This window comes from Tamandua tetradactyla, chromosome 1 (assembly GCF_023851605.1).
Source record: "Tamandua tetradactyla isolate mTamTet1 chromosome 1, mTamTet1.pri, whole genome shotgun sequence".
NCBI lineage: Eukaryota > Metazoa > Chordata > Mammalia > Pilosa > Myrmecophagidae > Tamandua > Tamandua tetradactyla.
Window position 1 is genome coordinate 18055803 of NC_135327.1, and position 18492 is coordinate 18074294.

Genomic DNA, 18492 nt, shown 5'->3' on the forward strand with positions numbered 1-18492 from the left:
GAATTACAGGGCCTTGTTCCCATTCTGGGTTCCATGCGTTTAGATTGTTAAAATAAGCTATCCGGGTAAGTTGATGTAGATTGTGTGTACACTAAATTAGGTTCTAGACACAGTAAACTTCTCTGCCTTTGGTCTCATAGAATAGTAAAGCTCTAGAATATATATATATACCATCATCCTTTCCTCTGTATTCTCATTTACCTTAGTCCCTACCAGATTGGCTTCATTTTTATCTCTACTTGAGAAATAAAATTTTCATTTTATCTCTAATTTTATCTCTGATCTCTTTTTCAGTTACTTCAACAATTGCTATATGTAGTGATGCTGTTTCAGAGCTGCAGAATTCCATCTCAGAGTATTAGGTGTCACAGAGATATCCAATGTTCCAGGAAAATAGCAGCTTATACACATATAGCACAGCATCTCCGAATCTAGAAATACACTTACAACTCCAGATGAAGTGTTACTGCTATAAAACTTACAATCTAGGCTCCAGTTTTCTTATAGGTATTTTCTAAAAGATACCATACTATATTTGCTCTTTTGTTTCTGCATTATTTTACACGGCACAACGTCCCATCCCCAAGTTTCAATCACTTCGTTGCATATCTCACGACATCATTCCTTTTATGTAGTCGCATAATATTCCATCATATGTACACATCACAGTTTGCCATTCCACATCTCAGTCATTGTGCCCTTTGGCCCCCTCCTATTAGGCATCATGGATAATGTTCAAAATAAACTATGTTTCACAGTGACCTCACTCAGTTGCACAATCAACAGCACTCTCAGGTCTAGACAGTTTTCATTGATCCAAAGAGACAAAGAACCAATAAACATGGCCTCACCAAATATCAAATCCAAAACTTCCCCTATCTCTTATCCATCCCCCCAGTTATTAGTCCTTGATATTGCTGTGGTAGTGTTGATGTTTTCCTATTAACTATAGGCCACAGCATGTAATATTAGTTTCCCCCATACCCCTCGATTATTAGCTCTTTGTATAAGACCAAACGTATGAAGTAGTTCATGTAAGAATTTATAATTGCAGAGTTAATCGGTGGGATACATGACTCCATACAACCTCTGTCAATCATAGTTACTTTCAATATGGCAATATTAATTATAACCCCACTCATGAACTACTGTCATTCATACCTGTTCCCTTATATTTAAGTTCAACCTCATTGGGTAGCCATTCACCCATCTCTGACTTCTGTTTATTTCTAAGTCCCTTGTAATATACTTTGTAAGCCTCTGAGTACACCTTTAACAGAGTCATAACAGCAAGATCATACAGTATCTATTCTTCTGTGTCTGGCTCATTTCACTCAGTACTGTGTCCTCAAGGTTTATCGCCACTGTCATGTGCTTCAGGACCTCATTTCATCTTACTGCTGCATAATATTCCATCATACGTATATACCACATTTTGTTTATTCACTCCTCTGGTGATGGTCACTTGGACTGTTTCCATCTTTTGGCAACTGTAAATAGTGCTGCTAGGAACATCGGTGTACAAATGCCTATTCATCACTGCTTTCAGCTCTTCTGGATATATATTGAGAATTGGAATTACCAGGTCATAGGACAACTATTTATTTATTTTGGTTTCTGTGGAACCACCAAACTGTCTTCCACGGCGGCTATACCATTATGCATTCCCACCAGCAGTGAATGAGTGTTCCAGTTTCTCTACATCTTCTCCAACATCTGTAGTTTTCTGTTTGTTTAATAACAGCCATTCTTATGTGTAAGGTGTAAGGTGATATCTCAATATCGTCTTGGTTTGCATTTCCCTTATAACTAATGAAAATAAGCATCTCTTCATCTGCTTTTTAGCCATTTGTAATTGCCTTTCAGAGAAATATCTATTTGTTTCCTTTTCCCATTTTATACTTGGGTTAAGGCCAACTGGTTTTTGAAAAAGTGGCAAAGACCACTCAATTGGAAAGAGTAGTCCCTTCAACAAGGTGCTGGGAAAAGTGGATCTCCATTTGCAAAAAGAAGGAGGAGAAGGAGCAGGAGAAAAAGGGGCCCCTATCTCACCTTATATTTTAAAAATTAACTCAAAATGGATCAAAGATAAATCCCAGAGTAATTTGAACAGCAAATAAAGAAGTATTTGTAAAGTCCCCTTGGGGGAATGGCGAGAAAGGGGGAAATTCAACTTCCCCATTTGGAGAATTCCTAATATTCTCGCAAGCAGTGGGGACAACCAAATCAATAGGCCAAGCCCTCAATCTTGGGGTTTGTTCCTACGAAACTTATCCCCACAAAGGATAAGCTAAGCCTACTTAAAATTAGGCCTAAGAGTCACCCCCAGAGAATCTCTTTTGTTGCTCAGATGTGGCCTCTCTCTCTCAGCCAACATGACATGCAAACTCACTGCCCTCCCCCTCTCTACAAGGGATATGACTCCCAGGGGTGTGGACCTCCCTGGCAAAGTGGGACAGGAATCCTAGAATAAACTGGGACTCAGCATGAAGGGATTGAGAAAACCTTCTCCACCAGAAAGAGGAAGAGAGAAATGAGACAAAATAAAGTGTCAGTGGCTGAGAGATTTCAAACAGAGTTGAGGGGTTATCCTGCAGGTTATTCTTACGCATTATATAGATATCCCCTTTTTAGTTTAAGGTGTGTTAGAGAGGCTAGAGGAAAGTGCCTGAAACTGTAGAGCTGTGTATTAGTTAGGGTTCTCTAGAGAAACAGAGTCAACAGGGAACACTTGCAAATATAAAATTTATGAAAGTGTCTCACGTGACCGTAGGAACGCAGAGTCCAAAGTCCACAGGGCAGGCTGCGAAGCCGATGACTCCGATGGATGGCCTGGATGAACTCCACAGGAGAGGCTCACCAGCCAAAGCAGGAATGGAACCTGTCTCCTCTGAGTCCTCCTTAAAAGGCTTCCCATGATTGGATTTAGCATCACTAATTGCAGAAGACACTCCCCTTTGGCTGATTACAAATGGAATCAGCTGTGGATGTAGCTGACGTGATCATGACCTAATCCTATGAAATGTCCTCATTGCAACAGACAGGCCAGCGCTTGCCCAATCAGATGAACAGGTACCACAACTTGGCCAAGTTGACACCTGTCCCTAACCATGACAAGCTGTGTTCCAGTAACGATGTTTCTTGAAGATGAATGTATAATGATGTAGCTTTCACAATGTGACTGTGTGATTGTGAAAACCTTGTGCCTGATGCTCCTATTACCCAGGGTATGAACAGATGAGTAAAAAAATAATAATAAATAAATAAATAAATAAATAATAGGGAGAATAAGGAGTAAAATAAATCGGATAGATGGCAATACAAGTGGTCAATGAGAGGAAGGGACAAGGGGTATGGGATGTATGAGTTAGTTCTTTTTCCTTTTTCTTTTTCTGGAGTGATACAAATGTTCTAAAATTGATAATGTTGATGAATGTAAAACTTTGTGATGATATTGTGAGCCATTGATTGTTCACTGATGTACACATTGTGTGTGAAGATTTGTCTATGAAAATATGTGTATGTGTGTGAAGATTTGTCTATGAAAATATTTTCCATAAAAATCCATATTGAACCCTAAGTGAAACAATGAACTTTAATTAATAGTGCAATTATAAAAATATGCTATCATCAAATGTAACAAATATTCCACACCAATGCAAGGTGTTACAATAGGGTGGTATCTAGGAATCCTGTATTTTGTGTATGTTTGTTCTATAAACCAATAGCTTCTCTAATAAATAAAATTTTTTTAAATGTCCTACTTACATTAGATTTATAGCCAGAGGAACGGATTAGTTTTAAGAACATGATTTTGTAGAGTACGTACAGTTCCAAGCCACTACAGATCCCTTCCTACACAGGGCCAAAAACTCTACCATTATTGTGTCCTCCCTCATAGTTCAGCATTGCCCTTTTTAGATGCCTCCTAAAATACAACTAGTCAAGAGATTGGGAACACTAAATCCCTACACATCTAGGCCAATGAGTATTTTAGATGCCTTCTCTCCACTGAGTGGACTGAGGGAGGAACATGGACTGGACAGTGGGAAGTGAGTGGCAGGGCACTGAAGGGGAAGAACAGAGAGGTTGGGGTTTGGAGCCAGATGTCCCAATTTTCCTGGGCTGACCTTCCCAAACTTACATTGATGGATCTTCTGGAGTGATGGTCCTACGGTCAACCAGCTCTGGCTCTCAGTCCAGAATGTTGGGTACAGGTTGCCAAGTGGGTGAGAGGTAACAGGTGAGGCTTTGGCATGATTCTGGAAATAGCCCAGTTGCCTCCCTCTGAGCCAGGCTGCCCCTGAGGAAGCAGGTGGGATAAAGGATACTGCAGATCTCCTTCCCTCAGAAGGAGGGTCAACTTGACTCCTGTACCTGGGGTATGGTTGTATTCTATCTACCTCAAACCTATTTTTTTTAATTAAAGTGTATTTTAAATGATGCAAACATTTTATAAAATTCAAGCAATCTTTATTATTTTTTAAATTTATAAACAGAAAATCTAATTAATCCGAATAAAGTCAAGAACACCCTTGACCACCCCTCATCCAATCCCAGAGACCTTCCACCACCACCATCGATCCTTTTTTCTATATAACATATGCATATATATATAAATATGTATTTGAAATATTTGTTTTGTAGAGTTTATTTTACTTCTAGTTATAGAAATATGCTTTAACTTTTTTTTTTAATTTACTTACTTTATTACATTGACATGGTTCAGTTCCAAAGGTTCGAAAGGGAATAATGCAGTGAAAAACAGCTGTCCGCCTCATCCCTCAACCACCCAGTCTCCTTACTGGAAGCAACCACCAATTCCAGTTTCTAGTGACGCCTTTCAGAGATATTCTATGCATTTAAAATCCAATGCATATATACATACATGCATTTTTCACCTATATGGACATACTGTTGTGCATTTGTCTTTTCCCACTTTATTGTTTATCTGGGAGACCCTTACTTATCATTCTGTGGAGCACATGCATAATATCCCATCACTGGGATGTGCTATATTTATCCAGTCCCCTATTTAAGAAAGTTTGTTTCTAATATATATTTTATATATATATATATATTTTTTTTAACATGGGCAGGTATCATGTTTCTAATATTTTGCTATTAAAAAACTATTCAGGGCAGTGTGACAGTGGCTCAGTAGCAGAATTCTTGCCTGCCATGCTGGATACCCGGGTTAGATTCCTGATGCCTCCCCAAATGAAAAAAAAAACAAAAACAAAAAAACTATTCAGTGGACAGTGCAATGGTAGCTGATTGGCAGAATTCTTGCCTACCATGCCAGAGACCCAGGTTCAGTTCCCGGAGCCTGCCCATGCCAAAAACAAAAAACAAAAAACTGTTCAGGATTAATATTTCTTACCCATTATTTTGCATATTTATATGTAAAATAAGTATCTCCTAGTGGGGATTACTCAGTTGAGGTTAGGTGCATTTAAAAAATTGATAGATATTGCCAAATGCCCTTCAGGATATAACAATATACACTGCTTATAGGTTTGTTTGTTTTTATCTAAATATATCATATTACACCCTCTGTCCTGAGGATTCAGATTTTTCACTCAATGATGTATCTTGGAGTTCAACCTCTGTCAATACACACAGATCTAACTCATTAAAAAAAAAAAAGCTGCCTCGCAGATTCCTATTATATAGCTGTAAATAATTTATTTGTCCAATGACTTACTGATGGACATTTAGGCGGTTTTCAATTTTTTGCTGCTAGAAACAATGCTAAAGTATCTATCCTTGTATCTATAGATTCAGAGAAAAGAATCGCAGGATTGATTGGTATGTGTGTTTCAAATTTCAATAGATGCTGTCAAATCGTTTTCCCAAAATGTTGTGCTAGTTCAGACTTATCAACTGTACATGAAAGCATGAGGTTTACATATGGAACTAACCCATGTGCTTTTTTCCTGAGTCAAAGCCCAAAGCTTTGTTATCAGTGGGATAATCCAGGTCTTCAGCCATGCTCAGAGTGGGGCTGATGAAAAGTCTGGGTGGAGGAGCTGAGTCTTGGGAGAGATGATGCGGACTGTATCCTAGTAGCCAGGTGGCCACCCAAATAACCTACTTCCTCTCCAAAGGCAAAAGGCTTTCTTGGGAGAAAGCAACCTCCCTATTGCTAGAGATGTCTGAATGGAAGGTTCAATATCAACAAACACACTGAATGTTGATCGTGCCAGAACTTTGGCCCCATGTCTTGACCCAGAGATGAGTCAGATCCAGTCCCTGCCCTCCTAGAGCTTAATACTCATGGAGAAAATAGACAAGTAAACAGACAATGACAATTGAGTCTACTGAGTTGAACTTCCTTTCCTGACAATATCTGGAACATCCTGCTACATGACACATAGAAGAAATGCTGGAAATAAAATAAATAAACATCCTTTTAAAGACACAGCCAAATCTGCAACCACCTAGGTTTTAAAAGACATTTTGGGAGATGAAAACCTGGTCTTACGTGAAGGAAGGGGTTGGAAGTGAGACCCTTGATAAATCTAGGACCCTTGATAAACCTATACCCAAAGTGAAAGGGTAGTCTAGGAAAAAAACAAAACCACTTGAACATTATAAAAGGGAGACTAAAAGGATATGCATCCATCTTGCCCTAGTCTTCGGATGGGGGAAAAACATCTCATGTAGAATGGAATGATATGTTAATGTTTTTGTTTGTTGTTAATTTTTTTTATTTAATAAAAAAAAAGTAAAAAAAAAATCTCTTCAGAATGTAAAACCACATGCCTGCCCTCTATGGGTTTGGGGTTCATATTTACGTCACCTACATGGCTGGTGAAATTATCCTGATGGTAGAAATTAACATAATAGGGGACCCACTCTGAAATTATCCCTCAGACTGCTGACAGAAGAAACAAATGCAAATGTGCTCTGCCAGGACCTTCTTTCTGTCCCATCTAACCCATGGAAGGTTTCAGAGGATTCCTACATATAAATCCCTTCCAACGAATAGTTTATAATCCAAACTTATGCAATACATAAGGAAGCAGTCCACCATAAGTCAGAATCAGTAGACATGACAAACACAAGAATCAGATTCCCAAGAACTTCAGACAACAGACTTACCAGGTAAAGATCAGCAAGTGCAGGTTAGAGGCACTAACTGCTTTGAGTGCACAGAGGAAGAACTGACTCCCTGATAGAACCAAAGTCTTCACAGAGAGGGATTTAAGAATGGGTCTTGAAGGATAAGTAGGACTTTGCCAGATGAGGACAGGTGATGTGGAGGACGTACAAAGTTAAATTTACAGATGGAATGATTGGATAGTTTTTTTTCTCTGAGGTGCAAATGAGGCAGAGGGGTGGAAGACGAGGCAGAAGTGTTAGGTAGAGGTCATGGTTCCTAATGGGTGTCAGGCACTATTCAGGTATGGGGAAAGAGTTGGAAGATGAAAAGTGGTAGCAGGAGACCAGTTAGTAAAGTCTAGCAGACATCAATCTAGGTGAGAAATGGTACCAGCTTAGACCAGCATAGTGGCAGTGAAGATGGAGGGAAGTACATAGATTTGAGTGATATTTAGGCCAAAGGATTGTATATGAGGGAAGTGGGAGAGGGAGGTGTCAAAACCCATGCCAAGGTTTTTGATTGAGCAATTGAGAGATTACTGGTGCCTTTCACAGAGATAAGGAATTAAGGAAGAAGAGGGAGTTGTTAGAAGGAAGATCTGAGAGTCATCAACATATAAATGATAACTGATTCCAGGGAAGTATATGAGAGTCACTTGGGAGGTAGAGTTCTATCTCCTGTTGTATTGATTAAGATACTTTTGGTTGCAAAAAACTAAAGGCCCAACTCAAACTAGATGAAAACATGAACAGTTCAGTAATAACTGCCTTCAGGCAAGGCTTGATCCAGTGGCTTAAATAATGAAACTAAGAGCTAGTCTTTTCTCATTTCTCCAGACCACTTCCTAAGAATGGCTTAATTCTTAACATGCCCTTTCTTTGTGACCACATGGTAGTGTAGGGGAATGGTTCCACCATGGTGTGCTGGTGACCCTGCACATATCCACATGGTCTGTGAGGGCAAAGGCTGGAACTGCAACTCATCTAAGTCTTGGCAGAATGCCTGTGGTCCTCCAAGAACACGAGGGGATGAACTTGTAAGGAGCTGCGGCTGTCTCCCACTTGCCTCTCTGTCTCCCCTGGGAGTTTTTCATTGCTTCCCAGGTTCTGATAAGGTACGAGGCTTTCTGTCCCACCCTCCTCAGAACAGAGCTGCAGAACAAAAAACACTTAACTGCATTCTAGAACTGGCTCCTCAATAACAGGTTATTCCACAACTCATGTTGCAGTAACCCAGCCCTTTTTGTTTCCACATCATCCTTTTTGGTGTATGGAGCAAAGACCATGGAGCTTATTCTTCTTGCTCACTGTGTGAATACCAAACTATTTAAATCTACAAGTGGCTCTAATATCTTTCCCAGTAGAATCAGTCAGGTCTTGCCTTGTCTTGCCTTGTATGTGTAAGCTTGACAGATAGCTGCCAACTGCCCCTTGGACTGTGTGCTTCCAAGCTCAAATACAGCAGAAAAGAAAAAAAAAACATTTCCCCAGTGGCTCAATCCAAGACCCAGAGTTGAGCTTTATTGGCTATGATTGGCCTATTTTGGGTCATATCCTCATCCCTGCACCAATCACTATTGGCCATAGGTTTGGCATGAATTGATTATTGTAAATCATTTAGGGCTCATTTTTGGAGAGGAGGGTGAGGGCAATCTTAATCATATCACATTGTTGAGCAATTCAGAGTCCTGTGAGTGAAGGAAAAAGGGAAAATGAATGCCGGAGAAGGAACAGGGATACCTGTCTCTTCTCCCAGAGCAGAAAAGTATTATGTGTATTTGGCCAGGAAGGCATGAAGGCCTTGGAGGGTGGCTGTGGGGAGTGTGTGACTCCTGGAGTGGGAAAGGGGTTCAGGTAGAGGTTGGGGAGCCAGTCTACAGGCTTCAGGTTGTAGGCCTAGTTCACATCTTGGCCTTGTTTTCCTAATGAAAGAGTAGCTTTTGTAATCGTGGGCATTTGCGGGTAGAGGACAGGAAGGAAACTGGTAGAGCTGGTGGCTCTGGGTCCCGGAAATCTGTCCTCAGAGCATTATGTAAAACCAGATCTCTCATTCCTTTTGGGCCCTTAAAATACTTGGGCCTGAGAGTTGACAAGAGGTTGGCATGTCCCAGTGGGCCTCGACAAAGACCCAGCCCAGAAACAGCTAATGTAGGAGACAGACAGAGAGAACCCTGGTTTCTGGGCCCACTGCCACTGCTAACTTGCTGCATGAGCCTGGGCCCAAGAGCCGCTTCTCACTGGGCCTTTGTTTTTCAATCTGTGCAATAAACTAGATCAGGCTCTTCCTACTTTTCAATCTCTAGGATGCTTTTAGTTATTTTTCCCTAAGTGCCACTGCCTTCTACATTCTGCCCCCAACCCCAACTTGGTTGAGTTGTTAGTGGTTATTTTTAAGTTTTATAGTTTATTATTGTCAGGTGAAAAATCTGCATAGTGACCACAGATCAAGCTATTGCAATATCTCTAATCCTTCCTTTCACTTTTATAGCAACCTTGACTTTGTTTCACTCCATTCTTGAGGCCCTTTTCTTATCATCCAAGCCATGTCTTGCAAGTCTATGTTTGTGTTGATTTTTCATTGCATAACCTGAGGAATCATAAATTAAATTCAAGACTGTTAATTGCTGATTGTACATGTAGAATGGAATGATATGTTAATATTTTTGTTTGTTTGTTGTTAATTTTTTTAATTAATAAATTAAAAAAAGCAAAAAAAAAAAAAAAATTCAAGACTGTTACCTTCTACCACCAAAGTAGGATCAAATCTGAAGACAAAGATAATATCTGATGTGTTCTTATACATTTTGGTTAGATTTTCTAAAATTAGTGGCTTAGGTACTATTGCCTTCCCAAAATAAAAGATATCTCTGAACAGTCATTTCTGTTGAGACAGTTGGGATGTCATGAACTTCCTAGCATGGGTGGTTACTTGTGCATTCATAATAGTTACTGGTCCTCAGGCAGCCAGGAAGGGGAAAAGCCCCCAGTTGTTGTTTTCTTTTTTTTTTTTTAACAATTCTGACTTCTCGTCAGTCTGATTATTGTTGTAATTTACTGCCTCTTAGATTTTTACTAATGGAAATCTCAGAGAACTGTCCATCAGGCCTTTACAAGAGCCAGAATCTGAGTCTGGAACAAGATGAACAGGGACTGGGAAATGCTTTGATCAATGCTACATCAAAATATCTCTTGAATCCACTCACTTCTTTCCCACCACCTTGTTCTAAGCCACCAGCTTTCACCTGAATGATGCAACAACCTCCTCACTGGTGTCCCTTCTGCCACTCTTGCCCCCTCCAATCCATTCTTCTCTTAGTAGCCAGAGGGATATTTTAAAAAGCTAAATTATGATCATGCTTGAAACCATTTGGTAGACTTCTCATTGCTCTTAGAATAAAATCAAAGTGTCATGGCCCTTGTTTACTTCTTCTCCAGTCTCACCTCTTACTCACTTTACTCTGACTACATTGGCCTCCCTCATTGCAAACTCATTATAACCTCAATTTCAGTTTCCCCACATGTACCATTGTCGATTCTTTCCATTACTGACCTCTTCTCATCCTTCAGGTCTCAGCTTAAATATAATTTCCTCAGACAGGCTTTCCCTGACCACCCAACCCAATCTAAACTAAGTCCCCAGGTTATTCATTATCATTACTTCTGGTCTATTGCCCTCATATGTCTAACTACAACTTCCAATGATTTTATTTGTCTGCCACCTTTATTTTCTGTGATTCCTTTGCTAGACTGTGAGCTCCAATAGAGCAGCAACTGTGTCGATCTTGCTTACCATCATGATTAGAGGGCATCTGTCCATCATGATTAGAGGGCATCTGTCTTAAAAAAAAAAATCCAGCATCCAATCATCCTTCCTCATAGCTGCCCAATCGCCTCCTGGGAGTGCTGTCCTAAGGCAAGCATGGTGAATTCATCATTCAACTTCCCATACAGCCTTTTCTCTTGCTGCCTTACATACAGCCAAGAGACAGGCATAGGACCTAATCTCAGTTGACATCATGCTCTTTCCCAGAACTCTGGTTCTTGAATGGCAAAGTCATTAAAAACTGGTTGGAGTTCACTCATTCCAGTGGTGGTAACTGGTTGATATGACAAGTGGTTTCTGCTATTCATGCCCTGTGTCACTGCCTGCCTGGGTCCTAATTACTCCAAGTCTGGCTACCCAATTTTCTCTTGGATTCTCCCTTATAGTTTTCTATTAATTTATTTTATATTTAAGATGGACAGAATCAGTTTCTGTTATTTGGAATCAAAGATACAGCTGTATCTCCAGAACCTAGCATAGGACTGGCAAATGGTAGGTGCTGAATATATGCTAAAAGGAAAAACTACACAAGTGGGTGGCTTTAAGTTGTTTACTTAATTTCCCAGGGCCTCAATTTTTTTCCCCTGTAGGTAACCCATATATCACCTGGAATCTCTAGTTTCTCTAGAGAGAAATCACCTTACTTGTTCCTCCTCTATTATCTCCTTCTTTTATATTCTCTAGTTTCCTCAGTGACAACAAAAAAAACAACCCAACCCAACTCAACCCAACCCAAATTCCTCTCATTTTCTCAGGCAGAGAAACTTAACCACAGTATCTGGAGCAACACTCAAAACCTGGTTCTGCCACTTTCTAGCTGTGTGACCTTAGACGAATCGCTAAACCTCTTCATGCCTATGTTTCTTCATCTGCGTATTGTAATGGGGAAGATAATAGTGCATAACCTTATGTGTTGTGAGAATCAAAACATGTAAAGCACTATAACAGTACTTAGCAGCACATAGTGAGCTCTCAGTCCGTGTTAGCTATTATTACTATTCTCATCTTTTTGTTGCATAAGTCACTTGACTTCATGGTAATGTTTTACTAAGTGTGATTTCTGAAGCACAGCATCAGAATTATCTGGACAGATTGTTAAGTATGCAGTTACCTGGGTTTCACTGCACACCTGGTGAATCGAAATCTCTAGAACAGAACTAGGAAATTTACATTTTAAGACTGTCAAGTGACATCTGATGCACACTCATTTTTTTAAAAAGTTGAGATAAAATTCACATACTATAAAATTCACCCACTTAGTATATAATAAGTTCAGTGTTTTCATTACATTCACAGAATTGTGCAACCATCATCACAATCTAATTTTAGAATATTTTTACCACCCCAAGAAGAAACCCTGTAACTATTAGCAGTCATTCCCAATTCCTGACTCTCCCCCTCTCTAGCCCCAGGTAGCTACTAATCTATTTTTTGTTTCTGTAGATTTTTCTATTCTGGACATTTTATACAACTAGAATCATGCAAAATGTAGTCTTTTGTGACTGGCTTTTTCAACTTAACATGATGCTTGTTTTCAGGGTTCATCCTTATTGTAGCATGTATCAATACTTCATTCCTTCTTATGGCGGAACAGTGTTCCATTCATGGACAGACTGTTGTTTATCCACATTCATAGGCAAACAAAATGGACATTTGGGTTGTTTTCACTTTTTGGCTATAATGCATGCTTTTTTTTTTTTAATGATGTATGGCAGCATCACACTTCATTCTTTTTCCATGTGAGTATCCCATTATTGCAGCAGCATTTGTTGAATTTTTGCTTGTTTGTTTTTTTGTATTCTTTTGGAGGGGGAAGAAGTGCATAGGCTGGAAATTGAACCCGTGTCTCCCACGTGGCAGATGAGAATTCTACCAATGAGCTACCCTCGCATACACCCCCATAATGCTCTTTTGAACATCGGTGTACAAGTTTTTGTCTGGACAGGATATTTTCATTTCTCTCAGGTATATAGTGGAGTGGTGGAATTGATGAGTAACTCTTATGTTTAACTTTTGAGGAATGGAAACTGTTTTCTAAAGTGGTTATAGCATCTTACATTTCCACTGGCAATATATTTCCTAATTTCTCCAAATCTTCACCAACACTTGCTATCTGTCTTTTTTATTACAGCTATCCTAGTGGTCTCAAAGCAGCCTCTCATTGTGGTTTTGATTTGCATTCCCCTGATGGTTTTCATGTGCTTATTGGCCATTTCTATTTCTTCTTTGGAGAAATGTCTATTCAAATCCTTTAACCATTTTTTAATCTGGTTGTTCAATTACTGAGTTATAGGAGTTCTTTATATTTTCTGGATAAAGCTCCATTACAAATATGATTTGCAGTTGTTTTCTCCCATTCTGTGGGTTGTCTTTTCGCTTTCCTGATGGTGTCCTTTAAGCACAAATGTTTCAAATTTAGATGGAATTCAACTTCCAACTTATCCATTTATTCTTTTGTTGCTTGTACTTTTGAGGTTGTATCTTAAAAAAAAAAAAAAAAACCATTGCCTAACTTCAGGTCATGAAGATTTACTTCTGTTTTCTTCTAGGAATTTTATAGTTTTAGCTCTTACATTGAGGACTATGATCCAAGTACATATTTGGATCACACTCTCCATCCCAAATGGCTAAACACTATTGTTTTTTTTCTCCCAAAGACAATCCTCAACCTAAGGAGAATTTTCAAGTCATCTGTTAGGATGATGTTAATAATACTGCAACAACTAACTAATATATATATATGCTCACCATTTCACTTTGCATTACCTTGTTCATTCTCTATTTTTTAAGTGAGGAAATCGGGGTTGAGGGGTTAAATAACTTACTAAAAGTGAAAGCAAAGAACTGGTATTGATGAGATTTGAACACAGATTTGTCTGACTCCAGAGTCAGTGTCCTTAACCACCCCATGCTACAATGGCTCTAAGGCTATGTAGTACATATATCACTTCCTTTATGTAAAAGGGAATATCAACACCTACATTTTAGGAAAGAAGTTTATATAGACAAAATGAGCTCAAGTATAGCACCCTTCCATAATCCTCCATCACCTAATGGAGACAGCCCCTTCTACTGGTTTAGAAAGCTATAAGCTGAGGCTATTTCTATTCTCCTAGTATCCTGCTCCCTTTTCCTTCTCTGATCATTTTACTTTTACTTGTGTCATTCCTTGACCATTGTATCTCTTCTATTACCCTACAAATTCCATTAAGCCAGGGGTGCAATGTTGTCACCACGATATTTCCCAACAGCCGTCATAGGGCCTGGGAGTACAGTGATCTTTTAAAATATACACCTGGCCACATCACTTTCTGATTTAAAATGATCTAATAGTCCAATGGGTTGTACTTTGAGTAAAACCCAAATTCCCAACCACGTCCAAAAAGTTGCTACCTTCTTCTCTACTATATCTTCTACCACTTTTTCCTTTGGTCACTCCCACTTGACCCATACTTGTTTCCTTTCTGATTCTCAAATATACCTTGCTGTTTCCTGCTTCAGGGCTTTCCCTCTTGAAGTTCTGATTAGATTCTCAAACTTTAGAACTCAGCTCAAATGTCACATCTTCTCAGAGCCTTTCATGACCACCTTGTCCAGGATTACCAGTGCTTTTCCACCAATAGTTATTCTCTATCATGCACTGGTTCATTTTCTTCACATATCTGAAATTTCCTTGTACATTTATTTACCATTATTTGTCATGGCTATATGAGCACTTACCTCAAGCACTTTTCATATATTAACTAATGAAATGTACTTATCAACCAGCTCTCCAAAGCCCAAAGCATTGATTTGTAGCTGCTGATTTCTGCGCTATAAACACTCCTAACCAAGGCATATTTCCAGTTACTAACCTAATGTCACTGAACACGGACATGGGAAGAAAAGGGCCTTAGCACACCACTGTGTAGTATTTCAGTGGCAAATAAACTCAAGAGCACTGAAGGATAAAACTTCAGTGCGACTCAATACGTAGGAAGTGATGAGTTTGGGGTATTTATCTTTTAGTATAATTTACCTCATTTTAAGTTTACACATTTTAACTTTTAATAATAACCGTGTTTATCTTAATAATAACTGTGGCAAAATTTCTAAGCGTTTCTCAGTCGTCTCCAGCGAGCCGTATGCGCCAACTCCAGCACATTTTTCAGATGAGGAAGCTAAGGAACAAAAAAGGTAACGAAATGGTTCGAGGTCACAGACAAATAAATCTGTCTTCTACTCCAAAAGATATCCTCAGAACCTCTGGCGTATGGGTGGTGTTCAATAAACTGTAAAATAAATAAATCTCTTTAAAAACATAATAGGAAAGCATTTTAACATTAAAACACATACACATAAGAATGAAGTGAATATCTTTTTAAACTCGTCCACAATCCTAGGAAGATAACTGCTCTGGCTTCTCTGTCTGCTTTCAGCAGCGCTTCAGTCCCCGCGCAATCTTGCAATTCACCTGCTCTGGGAGGCGTCACCCAACTCTTCACCACAGGTTGAGTCGTCCCGCTCTCCGTCCTCCCGGGTCTCCTGCCCGCAATGCTTCCTGGGAGTGGTAGTTCCAGAGAACTGCCAGTTTCGGCGGCCCAAGGGGCGCGCGCCGCACCGTGGAACTACAGGGGGCGGTGCGCAGGCCGCGAGGCTCTCCCGCCCCGCCTTTCCCACCCCGCCTGCGTGCCCGCCCCAGCTATCATGGCGGCTCCCTTGGCCCTGGTGCTGGTGGTGGCTGTGACCGTGCGGGCGGCCCTGTTCCGCTCCAGCCTGGCCGAATTCATTTCCGAGAGGGTGGAGGTGGTGTCCCCACTGAGCTCTTGGAAGAGAGGTGAGGCCACTGGCTCGAGTTGGCAGCCAGGCCCCGCTTGCGCTTTCCGGGCCTCTGTGAACGAGAGGCGGGGGCAGAGGCTGAGAACGCAAGGTTCTGAGGAAACTGACCTGCTCTTGGGGTCCTGAGGGACGACACGGGGGGTGGGGGCGTGGCTTGAGGGCGGGGCTGCTGCGTGGAGGGAGTATGGGTGGGAGCCAGGGGGATGAGGCCCTGGGGGCCAGATAGCCAGAGGGGTAGGATCTGAGGGGGTGTGTCCCGCTGAGGGTACTGGGTGAGGTGGGATTTACTTGGGGAGCGCGGGCTTTGCTTCCAGAGGTAGAAGGAGGCCGGCGTGAGGAGGCTTACTTAAGCGATGAGGGTGTGTATGAAGTGTTTACCTGTTTGTGCTTAGATGCATGTACTCAGTCTGGGGCTTGCAGTTCAGTTTCCCCCTGTTCCTTCTTTAAATTCTTCATCAAACATTGTTTTGGAATAGCACCTACAATGAGATTCAGATCTTGGGCGGCAAAGGCCGCAGGCTAGTGGGGGAGACCAACAGCAGACAGTTAGGACCAAGTATGAAAAGTGTATTTTCTGTGTCCACCCAGTTCCTTAGAGTCTCTGACTCTGAATAAACTGACCTCTCCTTTTTCAGTTCTTAAGGATCTGGAATTTGAGTTGGCTCTTGAAGAATGAAAGTTTGGGAAAGGGAGATGGCATAGGGAGGGCGTTCCTAGAGAGGGTGTTCCAGGTAGTAGAATATAAGCAGGATCCAGAAATGTTCAAGGAAGTGAAACATTTATCTAGAGTAGGGTAATGACGGAGTGGGGTTGGGTGTTAGGTTGGGGCCAGAACTTGAACTTTTTTTTTTTTTTTAAAACAAAACCTTTTTACTAAATTACAGTATACATACAAGCATATGTAATAAACGTAGAGCTCAATGAATTTTTACAAACTGAACACACACATGTAGCTGCCACCCAGATAAAGAAACAGAACATTACTAGCAACATCCCAGAAGACCCCTTCCTGTCTGTGAAGGGCTTTAAATGCTAAAGTTTTGATGTTTTCCCATAGTTGTTTAGGAATGGGGAATAATATAATGTATGGATGTTTTATGAGTAAGTATAGAATTAAGGTTTTAAATTTAAAAAGGTACTTTTAAATTTACTATGTAGGACTATAGTAAATCTTTTGCATACCTTTTCTCATTTAATCTTCACAGTAATCCTATGAGATAGAGGGAGTTATTTTCCCCATTTTACAGACAAGAAATTTAAGATTTAGAGAAATTAAACAACTTTCCCAGGTTTCCCAGTTGACAACTCGTAATAAAGGTAGTGGTAATTCATGTGTAAGATGATAAATGCTTGAACTTGCTATCTTTGTATAAATTATTTGTTGAACTGAACTGAAACCACTTGGTTTCTTCTTGCTTTCTTCTGAATACCAGAACTATGGGCAGTTGTAAGTCCTTCTTCCTGTTCTCTCATAGCACTTTATACATCCCTCTATTAAGAACATTTCTCACCATTTATCATAATTATTTGTTTATATCTTGTTTCTCCACTATACTAAGAGCTTATTTTTTAGAAAAATATTTTTGAGTTATTGTCACATACCATACAGTCCATCCAAAGTATATAATCGGTGGCTCACAATGTCATATAGTTGTGTATTCATCACCACGATAATTTTTAGAATGTCACCCCAGAAAAAGAAATTAAAAACAAAAAGAAAAAAACCCGTACATCTCCTAATCCCTCCTTTCATTGACCACTTGTTTTGCAACCTACCCAATTTTTTTACCCTTTATCACTCCCCCATTATTTCTTTATTTTTTGTCCTTATTTTTTTTATTCAACTGTCCATATGCTGAGTAAAGGGAGTGTCAGCCACAAGTTTCACAATACACGGTCACATTATAAAAGATATATAGGTATACAATCATCTTCAAGAATCAAGGCTATTGGGATACAATTCAACAGTTTCAGGTGCTTCCCTCTAACCATTCCAATCTACCATAAACTAAGAAGGGATATCTATATAATGCATAAGAATACCCTCCAGGGTAACCTCTGATTGTTTGAAATCTCTCAGCCACTGAAACTTTATTTTGTCTCATTTCTTTCTTCCTCTTTTTGTTCAAGAAGGCTTTCTCAATCCCATAATGCTGGATCCCAGTTCATTCCCTGGGTTCCTGGGAGAGCAGTGACGTCACCTGTCAAATTGGCTTAGAGAAGGAGGCCTCCTCTGAGCAACAAAAGAGGTTCTTTGGGTGTTACTCTTAGGTATAATTATAAGTAGGCTTAGCATCTCCTTTGCGGAAATAAGTTTCATGGGGGCGAGCCCCAAGATTGAGGGCTCAGCTTATTGAATTGGTTGTCCCCACTGCTTGTGGGACATATCAGGGAATATCAGGAATTCCCCAGATGGGGAAGTTGGCTATTTCCTCCCAAGTCCCCCAAGGGTACTTTGCAAATACTTTCTTATTCTCTGCTCAGATTACTCTGAGATATATTGGGGCATCACACTAACCTGCACAAACCAACAAGCTGTCACTCCCTTTTGAAGATTCCAGGTACTTATGGTGTTTGAATAAACTGACCATACAAGCTAATTTGGATAATGTGCTACGAAAAATACAAATTTTGCACCAAATAAACATCTCTTCCTTTGGTCTTGCACAGAAGTTGAGGTTTTAAAGTATAGACTATATCATCCTTTACCCTATATTCTGATTTACCTTATTCCTATCCAGATC

The 18492-nt window shown here is 40.1% G+C and overlaps 1 protein-coding gene across 6 annotated transcripts in view; it reads left to right on the forward strand.

Annotated features, from left to right (window-relative positions):
- Positions 1-18492, forward strand: part of PIGU (phosphatidylinositol glycan anchor biosynthesis class U) — a 156409-nt gene that overhangs the window by 18831 nt on the left and 119086 nt on the right. For 3 of the 6 annotated variants that reach the window (XR_013179694.1, XM_077170833.1, XM_077170841.1), the window contains exon 1: positions 15593-15746. The exons of the other annotated variants lie outside the window; for them this stretch is intronic. Coding sequence is in view for 2 of the 3 variants with exons in the window: in XM_077170833.1 (XP_077026948.1) it covers positions 15617-15746 (130 nt within the window). In the remaining variant the exon portion in view is untranslated. Of the gene's footprint in view, positions 1-15592; positions 15747-18492 lie in introns of those variants that run through there. 6 annotated transcript variants of the gene reach the window in all.